Genomic DNA, 19013 nt, shown 5'->3' on the forward strand with positions numbered 1-19013 from the left:
TTACTGCTAGGAATGTCATCGCATTTGGGGGGGGCAGTCACTATTTTTAGGGGGGGCATTGCCCCTCCATGCCCATGCCTACATCCGGGCCCGTTTAAAAGGGTGTGGTTTAAATTCTCAACACGCCATCTTTGTTTTCTTTGTGCTGCTCTTTAGTATTGTTTCCTCCTCCAACAGGGAACAGATGAGAGGTCAAAGGTGTCACCTGTGGAGGAAGTGGCCTTCAGCCGCTCGCATGCCAGTGCTCCATTACACACACACACACACACACACACACACACACACACACACACACACACACACACACACACACACACACACACACACACACACACACACCACCGTGTCCTGGTTGAAGCCCTTCTCAGCTGGGAGCCATTACAGGTGCTGTCCAATCACACGACTTGACCACCACTCCACTTACTTTACTCCATTATTAGGCTCTCCTGCCTTTATAGGTTGAGGCTGTTTACAAGTTAGAGCACGTCTCTCATCATCAGGTTAAATGTGTATCATTTAATCAAAAATTAAGTTAAAGCTGATTATGATTTAGACCTATTTTTCACCAGTTTTCATTAATCTAGAGAAGAAACAGACCTGATGCACACAGCTGGGCAGAACAGGGTGGTTTTATTAAATGTCATACCCAGGTAAGGCACATGTGTTTATCCTATGTACTCTAATGCTTCAGAGCCAAGAGATAACGGAAGTCCAACAGTTTGATAAAAGCAACGAGATTATAAATGCACATTTTATGTTTTTATGGAACATAAAATATTGATCAGAACAGGACATAATGGTTATTTTAGCGCTAAGTTCACGTTTTCTTTACTAAACTCCCCAAAGCAGCTTTCTGCTGGAGGACAGGCCAGCTAAATGACACTTCCGGGGACCCGTAGTGGAGGGGCGTGACCCAGTAGCCAATCAGAGGCGAGAAAGGCGGTACCTTCCTCGGACATCCTACGATTTCAAATGACGCCGGACCTGGACTACGCCACTGCCCCTCCCCGATCACTCGGGCTGCGCGCCCCCTGATTGGCTGCGGGGAAGTGTTCACGTGAAGTGTGCGTGGGGTTCTGAAGAGCAGACAAACCATTCGCAGCAGAGTCCAGGTCCAGGTCCAGGTCCGGGGCCAGGCTGACAGGACAGAGGGACACTGGAAGTAGCGGCCTGCTTCAGGCGTTGCTGTGGACGGAACCAGAACCAACGGAGCCTCCTCGGCAAATGTTCCAGGTAAAGTCCCAAAGTCTGCAGAAGTCTGAGGCCATTTAAGGTCAGCAGAGCCTCCACGTGTGCTCCGGTCGAACATCCGCAAATGTGCGCAGTTTTAGCATCAGGAGCAACTCAAATCTGCGGGATTTACGCTCTTTTGCGGTGGAACACACCGGGATTTAGTTATCGTTAGAACGGAACCGAGTCCACTCATGGCGGGGTGGGTGTGTGTGTGTGTGTGTGTTAAACGAGCCCTCTAAACTCCAGATGGACCAGGTGGACCAAATAAACTTAAAAGTTTCCCGGATCTGGCCTACCTGAACCCGTCCGGTACCAGAAGGAGGTCCAGTCGTTAACGGAGTCCATCCAGATGTTTAGCAAACAAAGATACTTTTAAAACTACTTTGTTTGAAGCGTGCTTTTATTTTGAAAAGCATCGTGGATGACGTTTGGGATCGGGATCATTAACCTGCTCACTGCTGCCGCCTGCTGGTGGACATCTGAGGTTAGATCCTGATCCATCACAAACCTTGTTTGGAGATTTAAGTTCATGTTTTCATCCAAACTCCAGCTGAGTCTGCTGTTCTGGACATCCTGGTGCTCTTATTTTGACGAGTTGTAGCATATCCTGTGTGTTTATGAGAATGTTGTGTAATGGTAGCAGTGAGAATGTTGTCGTGGATATCTGGAATAAATCTGGGACATGTGCAGTCTGCCTGATAAACGTTGTTTAGGTGTTTTAAGGTCTCGGGTTTGTCTCGGATTGGTGCAGTTGTTGGACGTCCTTACACGGGGTTAGGGTTAGATATGACGGGGTTAGGGTTAGATATGTCAGGGTTAGGGTTAGATATGTCAGGGTTAGGGTTAGATATGTCAGGGTTAGGGTTAGATATGTCAGGGTTAGGGTTAGATATGACAGGGTTAGGGTGTATTTTTAGTGTTTTAGTATTTCTGCTCGGCCTGGGCGATAAATCCATTTAACGAAATAAAATGTTTTTGTTGTGGGCGACTTTTAAAAAAGTAATTAGAATTTTTATGTAATAGCGCCTTTTTGGCCCTCCAGAGCTTCCGTAGGGTTAGTTTGACATAACCACGACAACAACATCACAGCACACACACGAAACAGCGACTCAGTGGCCGCCGGTGAGAGCGGGAAGTCTGAAATCCTCCGTCGGGAGCTGGTTAGGGTCTGCTGCGATGGGCGTGGAGCGCTTTATCCAAGAGGTGTTCCTTTATTCATTGTTCGTCTCAGAAATGAGGCTCACATTTGTCCTGCTTTAAAGTCCTCACGATAAAGACAAAAGCAGCAGTCCGGGTCAAAGGTCAACATGCAGGGGGGGGGGGGGGGTGCCTCTGATTTGCACTCAGGCTGAAGTTCAGAAGAGAAATTAATGGGCTGCTTTGGACAGAACCTGGTAAATGATCCACAGAGTGTAAATACTTAAGTAATTCCTATTTGGTCTTTTATTCTGTAGTTAGGGTCCACTCAGCCGGTGGGACGTCCATCTCCAGAACATAGTCCACGGCCTCCCTGGGTCTAGAAACTCTTGTCCTCTTCACCAGATATTTGTTATCTCCGTAGGTGAGGTAGTGTACCTTACATCCTCTGGTGCTTCTGGAGACATGATCAGTGGTGTCGGTGGGTTTTTCCGGCCCTTAAACCAGCTCAGTGGCCTAGTGGTAGTGTGTCTGCCCTGGGACTGGGACATCAGGGTTCAAATCCCGGTCGGTTGATACCAAAGACTTAAAATGGGACCCGACGCCTCCCTGCCTGACACTCAACTTTAAGAGGTTGGATTAGGGATTAAACCACCCAATAGTTCCCTAGCGAGGTCACACACTCACACACACACACACACAGGAGTGCTGCCAGAAATCCTGGGCCCTATGAAAACCAACATTTTTGGCCCCCCCTGTATTTGTGACGGATAAAATTTAATAAGCAAGCTTATTCTATATATCTGGGTTCCTTATATAGGAAACTTGTTACTGATTAGGGATGCACCGATGGATCGGCATTTGATCCCAATCGGCCGATAGCGCCCCTATCGGTTTTGATCTGAGTTTTCAGAATAGATCAAAGTAGACCGATCATGTAGGGTTGTCACGGTAACCGGTGTAGTGGTAAACCCCGGTAAAAAAGTTGACAATAATAATAACCATCTAGTTTTTTAAAAAACCATATCTCGGTGGGTTACCGTGGCTGCGGTGTCGGCGCGGTGACCCTTACCAGCCACCGTATCATCTGCTGAAGTTGCCGGCGGCACATGCGCACTTTGTTGTTTACGACCAAAACTTTCTTGAAGCTAAAGCTGAAATAATGGTCAAAGGAGGAGACGGCAGCGCTCAGGACATTTATTATCCCTCAAAGAAGACAAAGTGGGAAGTACGGACATCTTTTGGATATTTGAGGAATGCTGAGGGACAGTTGATAGAAGACGGCTATCCTGTTTGCAGCACGTGCAGAAAAAGTGTCTGTGAAAGGCAGCAACGCTTCAACTCTCATGGCACATCTGCGTGACCATCACCCACAACTCTACAGTCAACGCAAGGCAAGCTAACGTTAGCGCTTTAGCTAAAATGCGTGATCTGAGGATTTGGGTTGAGGGAGAATGCAACGAGTCGCTATATAAAGCAGTCGCAGCACCGCTACCTGCATATAAACCGTGTCGCGGACACCCCCATGTTGAAATGACGCTATGCATTACGGGGCTCCCAGGGGCAGATCAGAGTTGGTCTCTCTCCGAGAATAATTATGAATTTAACAATGATTACTGCCTGATGACATTTTCCCACATCTGCAAAGCTCACTGGAAGGACACAAACCGAGGACAATATTTTCCTGATATAGGGTTTATTACTCAAGTAAGGGTAAAAAAGTATCTGATTAGAAGGCTACTTGAGTACTGAGTATCATCTGGTCTAATATTTTTAAAATGATGACATCAAACCGACAAAAAATAAGAAGTTATTGGCAAATATTGGTATTTTAAAGACTAAAGGGAAAAAATGTAAACAAATAAACAACATAATTACAAAATAACTCATTTTAGGCAAAATTTAGACACAAACTGAGGACAATATTTCCTGATATACAGGGTTTATTTAATTGTGTGAAAATGTAGCACATTTAAAAAAAAATACAGCGATACCGAAAACCGTGGTAATTTTGGTCACAATAACTGTGAGGTTAAATTTTCACACCGTGACAACCCTAATACAGACCATTTTAGATTAGAGTTACATTTCCTTTATTCCCAGATTATGTAGTTTGTAGCACTCATTATAATGTTGTAGAAAATTTCTGGCCAATCCACGTGATCGGTATCGGTGATCAGCCTTCTTTGATATCGGCATCGGTGATCGGCAGCAAAAAACCTGATCGGTGCATCCCTATTACTGATTGGCTGAATGACCTGACTAGTATTGTTTACTGTGTGAAGGTCCTTGAGACGACTCCTGTCCTGATTTGGCGCTTTATAAATAAACTGAATTGAATATAATATTCCATAAAAATATGGATTATCAGTATTATTGAACCTTTAATATTGATAGATGATGAAGCTAGGTACTTTGGTTAATCCAGGGAAACACTTTATAATAATCTGACAAAGAGACAAAAATATAGTTTAATCTATTTATTACTATATTAATAATGATGAAAGACTAATGATTATGAATGGTGACACAGTGATGTTAAATGAGACCATGAATGAACTCTGATGAAACATGACCTGGTGTGTTTAAGAGTGACTCAGAAAGGTGTGATGTCTGGTTTAATAAATAATTTGGATGTTTGATGGATGTAATTTAACAAATGATCAGATTACCGTATTTTCCAGAGTATAAGTCGCACCAGCCATAAAATGTATAATGAAAAAAAAAACATATATAAGTCGCAATTCGGGGGGAAATTTTATTATTTTCTTACAAAATCTGAGACCAAGCATTTCACATTGCGAGACAAGTACTGGTAACAATAACAGAATAAACAACGCGGCCGCAGCAGCGCACCACGGTCTCCAGCAGAGGATGGCGGTGTTTGAATCCCTCCCAGCGGGACAGGGGAGCTCATTCCTGGTCCGGAGCTGGCCCGCAGCAGCGCGGCATACATAAATTGGTATAAGTCACCTTGGTATAAAACTCGCAGGACCAGCCAGACTATGAAAATAAGTGTGACTTGTAGTCCGGAAAATACGGTAATACCAACCACTCTGACACCATTGTTTAGTCTACACACCCTGGATCATGGAAGCTCTGGAGATCTGGTCTGCAGGTGAAGCCGTCTCAGAGCGAGTGAGTGGACTTCTGATGCATCTGAAGGTTGTAGACACCCTCAGCAAACACGACTGGTCAGAAGATACTTCCCAGGTGGCTTCTGGTGGATGGTTTCACGTCTGATGAATAACAAAATAACCAACCAATGATGAACAAGAGTCTGCTTCTAGACCTGCAGAAAAGGGACACACAACAGCAATACAACAGGAGCAAGCTATCACTGCATCAGCCTGATGAGGAAATATAAAATCAGCATTGTTTAACTGAACAATCGCACGATAATAACTCACAGTGCATTTAGTGCCAACCACAGCCTTAAGACGTGTTGAAAATGCCCAAGTCCATACTTATGAGAGCACCATGTGAGCACCTGTGTGTGTACACACGCTTGTTTATGTAATGTTTCTTTATAAAAGCGTCCAATAGAGAGTGTGAGGGACCACAGATCTGCCCCCTAAAGATGTGTAGGAGATGGAGGGAGCTCCAAGTCCCAGAGATCCAGGAGTTGCCCCAGAACGCAGGGAGACTGCAACCAGAAAAGTCCCTGCTCCCCTCGAGAGGCACAGAGGATCGCCCTGGGGGGCCACAACCAGCAGCCAGCAGAGTCCCGGGAGATATCAGCGGCAAGCCCACAGGCCCGCCCGCAGCCTCCCACCCCCAAGCCGGCCGAGCCCGGAACTCCGGGACCCAGGGGCAACCAACACCACCGGGGACCCAGCAGAGCCCAGGGACACGGATCCCACCAGGCAGCCACCGGGATTGATCAGGCAGATGCCAAAAATATTAAACTCCCTGACCCGGGAGCGGCGAACACCCAGGCAGACCAAGGCACCATACTCCACACCAAATGTGGCAGGGAGAGGGGAGGCGAAGATCTATATCATCACAAGAAGTCCCAGGAGAGCGGAGGAGTCTATGATCCCACCTGACATACACAGTTATACACAAACACAGTCACACACTCCCTCCCTCATGCTCACACATACACATACAACCAAAGACTTACAAAAATGCACGCCGGACACCCACTCATGCTCCCCATACACACCCTGTTCACTCTAGTCCCGGTACTGCTGCACATGGGGTACAACCATTACCGGTTCCAAGAGTTCGACCCTTTCTGCTGGGGAGCTGATGAGCAGTCTCCCCCGCCCAACGCCGAGCAAAGCATCCCACCACCCCAGACCCGGACATGACGACCAGATCTCCCTCCTAGCCTCCAGCCCCAGGAAGCCAAGTGACAACAGAGGTGTGCTAAGACCCCTAGTCTCCCGCCGCCTGCTCCAATATAGTGTTAGTGCATGTTGATGAGGTGTATTCCATGGCTGTGGTGAGCGGGCAGTGCGGGCGTCGTCTGGCCTATGCCAGCTGATGCCACCACACCACCCCACTTGCACCCACAGCCCTCGATGTCTTAAGTGCAGTTTAAAATTGGAAGTGGGCACCGGCACTTGGGATGAAGCTGAGAAATCCCCCTGCCAAATGCTGTTGGGTGTGCTCACTCCCAAGGCCCTGAGTGTGTGTTTGCGTGGAATGTCGTCGGTTGAAGTGTTTAACGGATTGGGGGGCAGGTTGCCACAGGAATGCAGAAATGGGGTCCATACCTGCACTCCCTGACTTCCCCACCCCCCAAGGTCCTATGTGCATGTTTGTGTGATGATGTGAGGGAGCAAGAGGAGAAAAATGTGGGGGGATGGGGAGGAATGGCTGGTTGGCCTAAGCCCTCCAGGGAGCCAGCTCCCCCCACTGGCCCCAATAGGAACCTCTGTTCCCAAAATGCCCCTCAGGGCACGGAGACCCCAGCTCATCTCGCCTGGGCCCAAAGCAGCAGCATTGCAGAGCCCCACGGAGTCCGAGGGCACCAACCCAGCCCCACCCCAGCAGAATATCCACTCCCATCCCTGCATTTGCACAACTTCCAGAATATGTAAGACATTCGACATCCAGGTAAGGTTGGGTCCTCCCCCTCCTGGACATCCCCCTCCCCCATGATGGGACAGAGTTGTTATTGTTTCAGAGGAGCCAAGGTTCATCTGAGGCTCCTGGGCCAGGCACTGCCACGTGTTCCCGCCTTCTTCCCGGCAGCTTACGAGTCAGGACCCAATCCCCAAGGCCCCGCCCAGAAGTGAGTTCACTTTTAATGAAATGGTTGTTTATAAACTTTGACCAACCATGTGTGAATGTAACTGATAATTAATCATTGTTAAATCATCAAGTGGACTCATTTAGTGTATTTAAGGTCTGAAACAAGTCATGAAATAATAAACATTTATGTTGAGTCATTAATTATTAAATCACTTTAGATCAGGGGTGTCAAATATGCGGCCCGCGGGCCAGATCCGGCCCGCAAGCGGGTTAAATCCGGTCGGATGTTAAATCCGGTTTGTGTAAACTTTATTTTCATACTTTACAATGTAGAGTGAAAATAAACTTATCTTTGTGAGCAAGTTTCCTCTGTAATGAGTATAAATAAAACAAAGCTGCGCTCAAGGCTCACACAAGAACTTGAATCCCATCCTGAAGTTGGCCGCCACTCAGGATGTGACTTCTGATATTGATGTGCTGGTGAAAGCTAAAAGATGTAAAGTAAAATGAGTCAAATATACTTTAAGTGCTGCATGAAACTGATCTAGCCATGTGATCTGTAAGCTCTTTGAATCACTAAGGAATGTTTTTATTTATTGATTGATTTTTTATTTTTTATTTTTTTTTATTTTCAAGTACACTTCAGGTGTTGTACTTGCACTATTTTGGAGACACTGTCCTCAGGCTCCAGCCTTGTTTTATATTGATTGTATTAAAACAAAGAAAATAATCTGAAGTTGTTTTTTATTTACCGGTCCGGCCCACTTGGGACTAGATTTTCCTCAATGTGGCCCCTGAGCTAAAATGAGTTTGACACCCCTGCTTTAGATAGAACATTCATGGTAGATAACAGAATATGATTGTAAACCTGTAGATTGAAATAAATCATTTTATAAAGAGTGCCTCGTCTGCTGAAGAGATGTGAGGTGCGGGCTGGATGAGGGCGTCAAGAGAAGGGATTTTATCTTGGCTTCCCTCCTTGGTAGCAAGGTCACAGAGGCCGTGTTGTGGGGTGGAAAACACACAGTTAACCCTTGTCTGTGGACAAGTCATGGTTGGTGACCTCTGACGTTACAGTGGACAAATAACTGGACATTTCCAATGCTTCCCCCCCCACACACACACACAGGTTACATTGTGATTTCTTGGTAAATATTCTATTTGGTGAGAGATAAACTTCATTGTATTTATCCTAGTGAATCTATAATTAAACGGGTAAACTAGTAGTAGCTCATCCAACGTTATTATCAGGAGAGGGAGAATGTTTAAGTGGTTAGCAGCAGTGTGCTAGCCGATGGCCCCCTCCATGAGGCCACCACAGCTCAGCAGAACATCGTTGTAGCTTCTTCTGGGGAGAAAAACACTTGGTATCAAGGTAAAACATGTGGTGTTGAGTTTTTCTCCCCACTGTCGCTACATGCTTGATTAAAGTGGGAATTGGTGTAAAGTTTCTGACACAAGTCAGTGACTTGATGCAATCTGCTGGGTTTTCTTGTATAAGAAACCTTTAACTGTTATAATGAACTGAACTCGGTGCACTGATAAGTAGGTTCAGTTAGATCAGTGTTCCTCACCCTTTTAAACACCCGCGTTTCCTGCTGCCACACACTCGACTCAAATGAATGAGTGATTAACAGGCATCTGCAACACTCGATGTCCTCCTGAGGAGCCGATGTAAACCAGGTGTGCTGAAGCAGAGACATGGAAACATGCAGGACAGTGGTCCCTGAGATCAGGGTTGGGACACGCTGAGTTTGAGTGTTTACCTTGTGAAGTGCTTCGAGACAAATCTTGTTGTGATTTGGTTTATATAAATAAACTGAATTGATATTGGGAAAAAGGTGGATGGTCGCCATCACCTGTACTAGAGGCGAAACCCGAGCATCCAGATGTTTTGGGTTTCTGACCTGTCCTAACCGTCCGATATTTGTCTGTTTCAGAAGTATCTGCATGCATCAACCTGAGCCCAACATGCCGATGGACGTGACCATTCCCTTCTACCTCTCCAAGGAGGAGTACATCTTCCCCACCACCTCCAAAGCCCAGACGGAGACCCGGACCTCCTGTCTCCGGTTCCAGCCCACCAACCTGGTAAACCAGACCAAGACAGAGGATGGAGCCACCAACATGAAAGACGCAAAGAAGACAAAGAAACATGTGACGTTCGCTGACCACAAGGGTCTGGCTCTGACCAGGGTTAAGGTCTTCTCCAAGTTCACGGACCCAATCAGAATCCCCATCAACATCGAGAGGATGTTGAGCTCCAAACACACACTGGCGTCCAGCGAGGAGAACAAACTGGTCCTGGACTTCATCCAGCCTTCTTCAGACTACCTTCTGTTCCGTCAGAATCTGGAGAAGAACTTGGTGAGCTTGGAGCACTGCATGCTGAAGGAGAAGGCCTTTGCAGGAACCATCAAAGTCAAGAACGTTTCATTCGAGAAGTCCGTAACGCTGCGGGTGACCTTCAACTCGTGGAGGAGTCACTCAGATGTTGGATGTGAGTATGTGAAGGACTCGTACCCAAGCTCATACTGTGACACCTTCTCCTTTGATGTTCCTCTTCCCACCAAGCTGAGGCCCAACGAAAACGTTGAGTTTGCGGTCTGCTACAGGGTGGGCGGGGTCGAGCACTGGGACAGCAACCAAGGCAGGAACTACCGGATTGTTTGGTCTTATATGAAGGGAGTTGGCCACTCGGACTCCTCCCACTTTGGGATCCACTTTGATCGCTATGGCAGTCCCACCTGCTCACATGGGCTGTTCCCTGATTGGCCAAGCTACGCCGGCTACGAGAACAATGGACCATACTACTGAACAGGTACTTCTGAAGCGCTGGCGCGACCCACTCCATCTAACTGGGCACATTGCTGCTGTGAGGGATTGTGGACTGGGTCAGTGTTGGAACAAACTAAAAGCCCACCTTTGCTCAGGGGGGAGGGGTCTACGCCTCCTCATCATTTTCGGGCAGGTTTTATACTTAGTGTTTGAGAAGAACCGAACAAACCTCCACAAATGCTCAGGTTTTAATTTTCATAGGAATTATCAAGCTGGCTAACAGTCCAGACTAGCTTAAACTGCTAACAGGAAGTCCAGATTAGTTTAAGCTGCTAACAGGAAGTCCAGACTATCTTAAACTGCCAACAGGAAGTCCAGACTAGCTTAAGCTGCCGACAGGAAGTCCAGACTAGCTTAAGCTGCCGACAGGAAGTCCAGACTAGCTTAAGCTGCCGACAGGAAGTCCAGACTAGCTTAAGCTGCCGACAGGAAGTCCAGACTAGCTTAAGCTGCCGACAGGAAGTCCAGACTACCTTAAGCTGCCGACAGGAAGTCCAGACTAGCTTAAGCTGCCGACAGGAAGTCCAGACTAGCTTAAGCCGCCGACAGGAAGTCCATACTAGCTTAAGCCGCCGACAAGAAGTCCAGACTAGCTTAAGCCGCCGACAAGAAGTCCAGACTAGCTTAAGCCGCCGACAGGAAGTCCAGACTAGCTTAAGCCGCCGACAGGAAGTCCAGACTAGCTTAAGCTGCCGACAGGAAGTCCAGACTAGCTTAAGCCGCCGACAGGAAGTCCAGACTAGCTTAAGCCGCCGACAGGAAGTCCAGACTAGCTTAAGCCGCCGACAGGAAGTCCAGACTAGCCTAAGATGCTAACAGGAAGTCCAGACTAGCCTAAGCTGCTAACAGGAAGTCCAGTAACTTGAAATAACACCAGTTCAGATAAATGTTTGATTTGTAGCGTCACGGAGCACGAGGAGCTGTGGTTTGGTCCTCAGAGCGCTGCTGCACGTGGACCAGCACCTATGAAGTCCCACAGAGGCTCCTGGTCTGCAGTGTATGCTCCAGTTGGACCAGAACAGTTTTAATCCCAGGGCTCTTTGGATGAAGATACCAGCTATTGCCTTTAACTGTTTTAGTTTGTGTTGTTGTACAGTGCTGGTTTCCAGTGGCCGCGGCCGCTTTTTGGCACATGAAGACGTGGTTGCTAGGAGACGGGCTGATGGTGGTTAGTGGTGTAATGTGGTGATGTTTTAATGTTCAAGTGGTCTCACTTAATCCTGGGTTTAGTGTCATTCATGCTGGAACCTGTGCAGTACTTTAATGTGAAAACAATCCTGAATCAGAACTTTGGACACTTTGTGATGAAGGCTGATGTTTAGGTGGACCCTCAGCTGCTCCTCGTTTTAACGTTTTACCTGCGGACCTGCTGTCTGTTTGCACATCAGCCATGAACACCTGACAGCAAGGAAATGTGAATTTAGTTTTAAAAGATGAACAAGGAAGTAAGTTTCATCACCGTGGCAACGACTTAAGGGAAGGCGTCTGACTCGTTCATGTCAGTCGATCTGCCCATTAAACACCTGTCAAGATAAGCTGTGTGTGTGTGTGTGTGTGTGTGTGTGTGTGTGTGTGTGTGTGTGTGTGTGTGTGTGTGTGTGTGTGTGTGTGTGTGTGTGTGTGTGTGTGTGTGTGTGTGTGTGTGTGTGTGTGTGTGTGTGTGTGTGTCCAGTAAAGGTGATTCTTATAAACTAAATAAAGTTCGGTTTTACTGATGATGATTTTCTGTAACAATCTGCTGTTTTCAAAATAATCTAAAGAATAAAAAGTTTATTTTTACCTGAACTTTTGTTTGTTTTTTCATTGAAACTAGTTGAATATTTAAATAGATCCAGGATCTCCAGCTGAGGACATCATAAGTTATCAGTTATCTGTAAAGGGATGAAAGTTCTGCCATTAAAAGAAGTGACTTGGGTTTTCTCTGCCCTGGTTCAGGTCTGAGGAACTCAGAGCCTGGGATGACCAAGCTGCTCATGCCAAACCCCAGACCTGGTCCTTCCGGCTTCTGGGATTTCTTTGTGGTTTCTTCCACTGGGATGAAGTTCTAGATTATCCCCGGCAGTGAACTAGTTACTGTAATGAGTAGGGATGCTCGATATTGGCCTTCTTACTGAAGTCTGATCTAACTTTTAGATTCCGATACCGATACAAACTGATACATGCAGGGCCCCCCAAACTTAAATAAATCATTTAGGTTGCTAACATCACATATCTCCGATCATGAATGCTTAAGCTATGGTGGCTTCACGTCATCTCATTCTCTTACGCGGGGTTCCTCAAGGATTGGAGCTGGGCCCTTTTTATGAAACATGGATGTGCTTTCCCTTTATATGCAGATGACACCCAGATTTATATTCCTGTTAAACGTGGCCTACCTAATTCATTGGATTCTCTCCTAAACCACATCCATGAGGTTAAAAACTGGGTGTCTGCTAAATGTTTACACTTCACTAATGACCAGACAGGTCCTGTGTTTTATTCCATGTGTGTCCAGTGGGCCGTGTGAGTCGTGGTGGATGGCTGCTTATACTGAGCCAGGGTCCTCTGGAGGTTTCTTCCTGTTAAAAGGGAGTTTTCCTCTCCACTGTCACTACATGCTTGCTTAGTAAGAGGATTGCTGTAAAGACTCTGACACTAGTCAGTGACTCGATGCAACCTGCTGGGTTCCTTATATAGGAAACTTGTTACTGATTGGCTTAATGACCTGACCTGTGTTGTTTACTGTGTGAAGGTCCTTGAGACGACTTTTGGCGTGATTTGGTGCTTTATAAATAGATTTACATAAAACATTCTTTGTATGAAGCAGAATATGATTTTAACCCTTAAAGACTCGTGGTGATTCTGGTGTCACAACCCGTTTCAAACCTCTGCAAAATTGTTCCTTGAGTCAACAATTCAAGTTGGAAAATCCAGAGTGACCTTCTATCCATTCATCTATTATAGTAATATAAAATTATTCTACTTCTTTGTTCTTTTCTACATTTTGATGTATTTGTTCCAATCTGTTTTCCAAATTCAAAAGGGGTTGGGTTTAATTAAAGTATAAAAGTCTCGTCTTCTGAAGGAGATGTCGTGTGACTTCTAGCAGGTAAGGAAGTCTGGAGATGAAATTTTATTACGGCATCCCTCCCAGTGGCGAGGTCATAAGCAGCATGTTTTCTGCTGTGGAAACAAGACGGGTAACCTTTGGCACACTGATGAAGCTGGCTGTGGACGGTGGCCTAGACCACCAAAAGGTTCCTGAGCGCGGCTGTGTCTGCAGCTCACCGCTCCCCCAGGGGGTGGGTCAGATGTGGAGAACAAATGTCACACACTGGTGTGAAGACTAGTGGGAGTTAAACTACTGCTGCCCCGAGACTACTGACAAGAGGGGTACAGCACAAGTCTGGCTCTGCACAGGGAGCCAGCTCAGAGAGACCAGGACCAGGGACATGCACCAGTGGTGGGCCTGGCCGCAGCATCCTGCATTCGACTGGGGCAGCAGTAGCTCAGTTGTCCAGTAACTGAAGGTTGCAGGTTCGATCCCGGCTTCGAACAAAGAAGTCTGCTGGGGCAAGACACTTAATCCTCCCTGGTGCTGGTTGGAGGGACCGGTGGCGCCCCAGGGCAGCCGTGGCTACATTGTAGCTCATCACCACCAGTGTGTGAATGGATGAATGATACTATGAAGTGTAAAGTGCTTTGGAGTCCTCTGGCTCTGCTGTACAAGAGCAGGTCCTTTATCATCGTCATTCTGAATCCAGCTACATCAGCTAAGGGGCCAGAGGCCCTGGAGGGTCCCAGGCTCCGGCGCAGCACCTACAGGTTGGACTGAGCTGTGAAGATGCAGCTCCACCAGCAGATGAACCAGTGGGCCATCACCACCCGCAGGTCCCTTCTCACCTTTGTTTAGAAACCTGTAAGGTGGGAACTCAGGTGAGTCAGCCTCGGGTAGGAGGAAGCTGCTGGAATGTTCTAACTCACCTTGACACTGAACCCTGATTGGCTCCTACCGTATTCCCGTCAGCCAATCTGCGCCTACTGACGTCAGCTCGTGACCAACTCGATTCAAACGTTTGCTCAGATTTGTTGTCATAGTGAGACCGGAAGAGTCACCTGCTGCACCAGCTTCACCTGAGCAGGTGGTTTCGGTCCGGAGCGGCTCTCCGAACCAGTCAGGATGTCCGGTTCGACACCACAGGTGAGTCCGTGCTCCTCTCTCTACGCGCACGTAATAAAAGCGCAAAGCTGCGGCGCTCGGATCCGGATTTACCTGTCTGCCCGGTTTGTTCTGTTTCGATCCGGACCGAAACCTGCTCCGCGGTTCGGCCTGGTTCACTCCAGCGGTTCCGGTTCCGGTTGTTAACACAACTGCAGACCCCAGGTTTGTGTCACCAGTTCCGGTCTGGTGAAGGACAACACCAGATGAATGGGTTCGTTGCATGACGTCATACATCAGGTTGTTTCATCCAAACGTCAAAAATCAGGAATGTTTTTATAAAACGTCAGAAACTCACAGCTCATCCGGATTAAAAATCAGGATTAAAGAAAGTCTGAAGAGAAGAATCAGACCTGGATCAGCTGCTGCTGACACGCCCCTAAACACCTGAGGAGGAATGATTTCCTGTGTGTGTGTACACACACCGAGTACACAGGGGGAAGTAGCAACGGAGCTTCTATCTAAGCTGAAACATCTGCGCTCCAAGACCACATCAGGGAGTCGATGAGGAGCCGATGGAGCCATCATGGAGGAAACCACAGGATGTACCACTGACCAGCTGGTGTGACCAAACCATAGGAGCACATAGAAGGCCATAACCAGGAGGCTGGTGTAAGGATCAGAAGCATCTGTGCAGAATTCAAACCCTTAGGTCAAGGTGGGGCTTCCAGGTTCAAAGAGACTAAACGGTGCAAGAAGCAGCAGAGTGTGTGTGACCAGGCGCTCTCCTCCAGAAATAATCTGGATGTTTGTTGGCTGTAATTTAACAAGTTATCAGATTAATACCAACCACTCTGACACCATTGTTTAGTCTACACACCCTGGATCATGAAGTTCTGGAGATCCGGTCTGCAGGTGAAGCCGTCTCAGAGCCAGTGAGTGGACTTCTGATGCATCTGAAGGTCGTAGACACCCTCAGCAAACACGATGGTTGGTTTGATGGACGGTTTCACGTCTGATGAGTGGGTGGTGGGTTGAGTAAATAATAATAGTTGATTCATAAGGAGGGTTCATGCGCTGCAGAAGTTATTCCACTGAAACATCTGGTTAGATTCCCCAGGATGGTCATTTAGCACGAGCTGTGAGCTTTGGCTGAACTCAGGGCTCTGGTAGAGCGGGCTACAGTAGGAAGTGATTCACCTTTGATGAAATGGTTATTTATTAATGTTGACCAATCAGATGTGAGACATGTGTCTAGGTGTTTACCAAGACCCTCGGCCCTTTCTTAGAAAGCTAATTTCACTTAATATATGGAGCAGGTCTGTTAATCCACTGATATTAATATGCGGCTGATAATTAATCATTATTAAATCACCAAGTAGACTCATTTAGTGTATTTAAGATCTGAAATAATAAACATTTATGTTGATGAATTAATTAATAACTGACTTAAGATAGAACATTCATGGTAGACAACAGAATAGGAAACCTGTGGATTGAAATAAATAATTTTCTGAGACCAAAATAAGAATAATTTTATAAGGAGAGAAAAGTCTCGTCTTCTGAGTGGACCTTGGAGTTGCAGCTTCGTGTAAACATGGGAGATTATTTTGGTTTCTGATGGTGCTGCCAGGGATGGTTAAGCCTGGAATTGTTGTGGTTAGGGAAGAACAACGTTCCTAGCAGAGGAAGCTGCTGGACACCCCAGCGTCTCTTTGACCTCTGACCTTGCTGTGGACACATAACCTTGTTGGCCTTTCCCATTGTTACACTTGCTTAGTATGAGGATTGCTGTAAAGACTCTGACACTAGTCAGTGACTCGATGCGACCTGCTAGGTTCCTTATATAGGAAACTTGTTACTGATTTACACATGTAGATGAAATACGAAGTACTCACTGGAGTTGTTGATCATTCATCCATCTTCTCTCAGGAAGACCTCCGTGACTTTAGAGCCCATCCATCTTCAAGCTAGCACGGCCAGCCAGCTCCTGAAACCAGATCCATTTCTCCTTCTCTGTCCGCATTGTGGGCATAAAATAATATTCAACAGGATTAAGGTCCGGATTACTGAGGACAGACTAAAACTGGTTGGTGAGAGCTTTGCTCTGACAGTCCAATCAGAAGACCGAAAACCCCTGATGTCATTATAAACATCTGAACCCGATCAGAACCAAATGACTAGAATTCTGATCTGATCCCATCGGCGGTGGCAGCTCTGTCCTCAGCTCCGGTCGGTTTTCTTGATGCGGACTGTCCGAGGATGCCAGATGTTTGACAGAATAGCTGATTTGTGTTCTTGTGTTTGCAGAACTGAAGCAACTTTTCTAATTCTAATCTCCATCTGGCAGACGGCGAAACTGAAGCAGCTGGACCAGTCTGATATCCTCGACCCAGATTTCCAGCAACGTTTGGAAAATGCCCGAGCACAGCTCAAGCAAGAGATACAACGTGAACTAAAGATCAAGGAGGCAGCTGAGAGGATGAGGGATGCTGTCACCAACAGGAAGAGCGCTGCAGATGTTGAGGGTCAACTGAAGGCCTCCAGCCGAAAACTGGACCAGCTACATTGGGAACTCCAGGAGTTAAACGCCAGGTCCATGGTTCCAGAGAGAGATGGAACGACAGGTAAGACTATCTGATGAAGCAGGCTGAGGTCCATGGGGATCTGAAGTAGTTCTGAATGAGTTCTCCAGACCTTTTGAAGGTCCAAAGATGTTCTCTTTATATTCTGGCTGTTTTTTTCTTTAAAGGACCAAAACATCTGAGTTTGTGCTTTTGACTTAATTCAGCAGCTGGATGGATTATAGATGGATTATGGATGGATAGATGGATTATAGATGGATGATGGATGGATAGATGGATTATAGATGGATGATGGATGGATAGATGGATTATAGATGGATGATGGATGGATAGATGGATTATAGATGGATGATGGATGGATAGATGGACTATTGAGGGATGGTGGATGGATAGATGGATAGATTATAGATTGATGATGGATGGATAGATAGATGGATTATAGATGGATGATGGATGGTTAGATGGATTATAGACGGATGATGGATGGATAGATGGATTATAGATGGATAGATGGATGATGGATGGTTAGATGGATTATAGACGGATGATGGATGGATAGATGGATTATAGATGGATAGATGGATGATGGATGGATAGATGGATTATAGATGGATAGATGGATGATGGATGGTTAGATGGATTATAGATGGATGATGGATGGATAGATGGACTATTCAGGGATGGTGGATGGATAGAAGGATAGATTATAGATGGATGATGGATGGATAGATGGATTATAGATGGATGATGGATGGTTAGATGGATTATAGATGGATGATGGATGGATAGATGGATTATAGATGGATAGATGGATGATGGATGGTTAGATGGATTATAGACGGATGATGGATGGATAGATGGATTATAGATGGATAGATGGATGATGGATGGATAGATGGATTATAGATGGATAGATGGATGATGGATGGTTAGATGGATTATAGATGGATGATGGATGGATAGATGGACTATTGAGGGATGGTGGATGGATAGAAGGATAGATTATAGATGGATGATGGATGGATAGATGGATTATAGATGGATGATGGATGGATAGATGGACTATTGAGGGATGATGGATGGATAGATGGATAGATGGATGATGGATGGATAGATGGACTATTGAGGGATGGTGGATGGATAGATGGATAGATTATAGATTGATGATGGATGGATAGATGGATTATAGATGGATAGATGGATGATGGATGGTTAGATGGATTATAGACGGATGATGGATGGATAGATGGATAGATGGATGATGGATGGTTAGATGGATTATCGATGGATGATGGATGGATAGATGGACTATTGAGGGATGGTGGATGGATTATAGATTGATGATGGATGGATAGATGGATAGATTATGGATGGATGATGGATGGACAGATGGATTATAGATGGATGGTGGATGGATTATAGATGGATAGATGGATGATGGATGGTTAGATGGATTATAGATGGATGATGGATGGATAGATGGACTATTGAGGGATGATGGATGGATAGATGGATGATGGATGGATAGATGGACTATTGAGGGATGGTGGATGGATAGATGGATAGATTATAGATTGATGATGGATGGATAGATGGATTATAGATGGATAGATTGATGATGGATGGTTAGATGGATTATAGACGGATGATGGATGGATAGATGGATTATAGATGGATAGATGGATGATGGATGGTTAGATGGATTATCGATGGATGATGGATGGATAGATGGATTATAGATGGATAGATTGATGATGGATGGACAGATGGATTATAGACGGATGATGGATGGATAGATGGATTATAGATGGATAGATGGATGATGGATGGTTAGATGGATTATCGATGGATGATGGATGGATAGATGGACTATTGAG

The 19013-nt window shown here is 46.1% G+C and overlaps 2 protein-coding genes across 5 annotated transcripts in view; both read left to right on the forward strand.

The window, feature by feature from the left end:
* Window positions 1-1082: 1082 nt before the first annotated feature.
* On the forward strand, window positions 1083-10587 carry ppp1r3b (protein phosphatase 1, regulatory subunit 3B). 4 transcript variants are annotated; one of them, XM_070552497.1, is made up of 3 exons: window positions 7273-7437; window positions 7508-7615; window positions 9516-10587. In XM_070552497.1, exon 3 carries the CDS (start codon window positions 9526-9528, stop codon window positions 10390-10392), a length of 867 nt encoding a protein of 288 aa, XP_070408598.1. In that variant the 5' UTR covers window positions 7273-7437; window positions 7508-7615; window positions 9516-9525; the 3' UTR covers window positions 10393-10587. The 4 variants fall into 4 exon arrangements, with proteins under 4 accessions (XP_015798800.3, XP_015798802.3, XP_070408598.1 ...); XM_015943314.3 differs by lacking the exons at window positions 7273-7437; window positions 7508-7615 and adding an exon at window positions 1083-1233; XM_015943316.3 differs by lacking the exons at window positions 7273-7437; window positions 7508-7615 and adding an exon at window positions 1103-1233 and having other exon boundaries at window positions 9519-10587.
* A 3879-nt stretch (window positions 10588-14466) lies between these two features.
* The window catches only part of pkn3 (protein kinase N3), a 54393-nt gene continuing 49846 nt past the window's right edge, over window positions 14467-19013 (forward strand). The window contains exons 1-2 of the mRNA XM_015943317.3: window positions 14467-14593; window positions 16902-17178. Of these exons, the coding sequence (XP_015798803.3) occupies window positions 14573-14593; window positions 16902-17178 (298 nt within the window). The 5' untranslated portion in view covers window positions 14467-14572. The remainder of the gene's footprint in view (window positions 14594-16901; window positions 17179-19013) is intronic.

Source organism: Nothobranchius furzeri, chromosome 6 (genome assembly GCF_043380555.1).
Source record: "Nothobranchius furzeri strain GRZ-AD chromosome 6, NfurGRZ-RIMD1, whole genome shotgun sequence".
Classification (NCBI taxonomy): domain Eukaryota; kingdom Metazoa; phylum Chordata; class Actinopteri; order Cyprinodontiformes; family Nothobranchiidae; genus Nothobranchius; species Nothobranchius furzeri.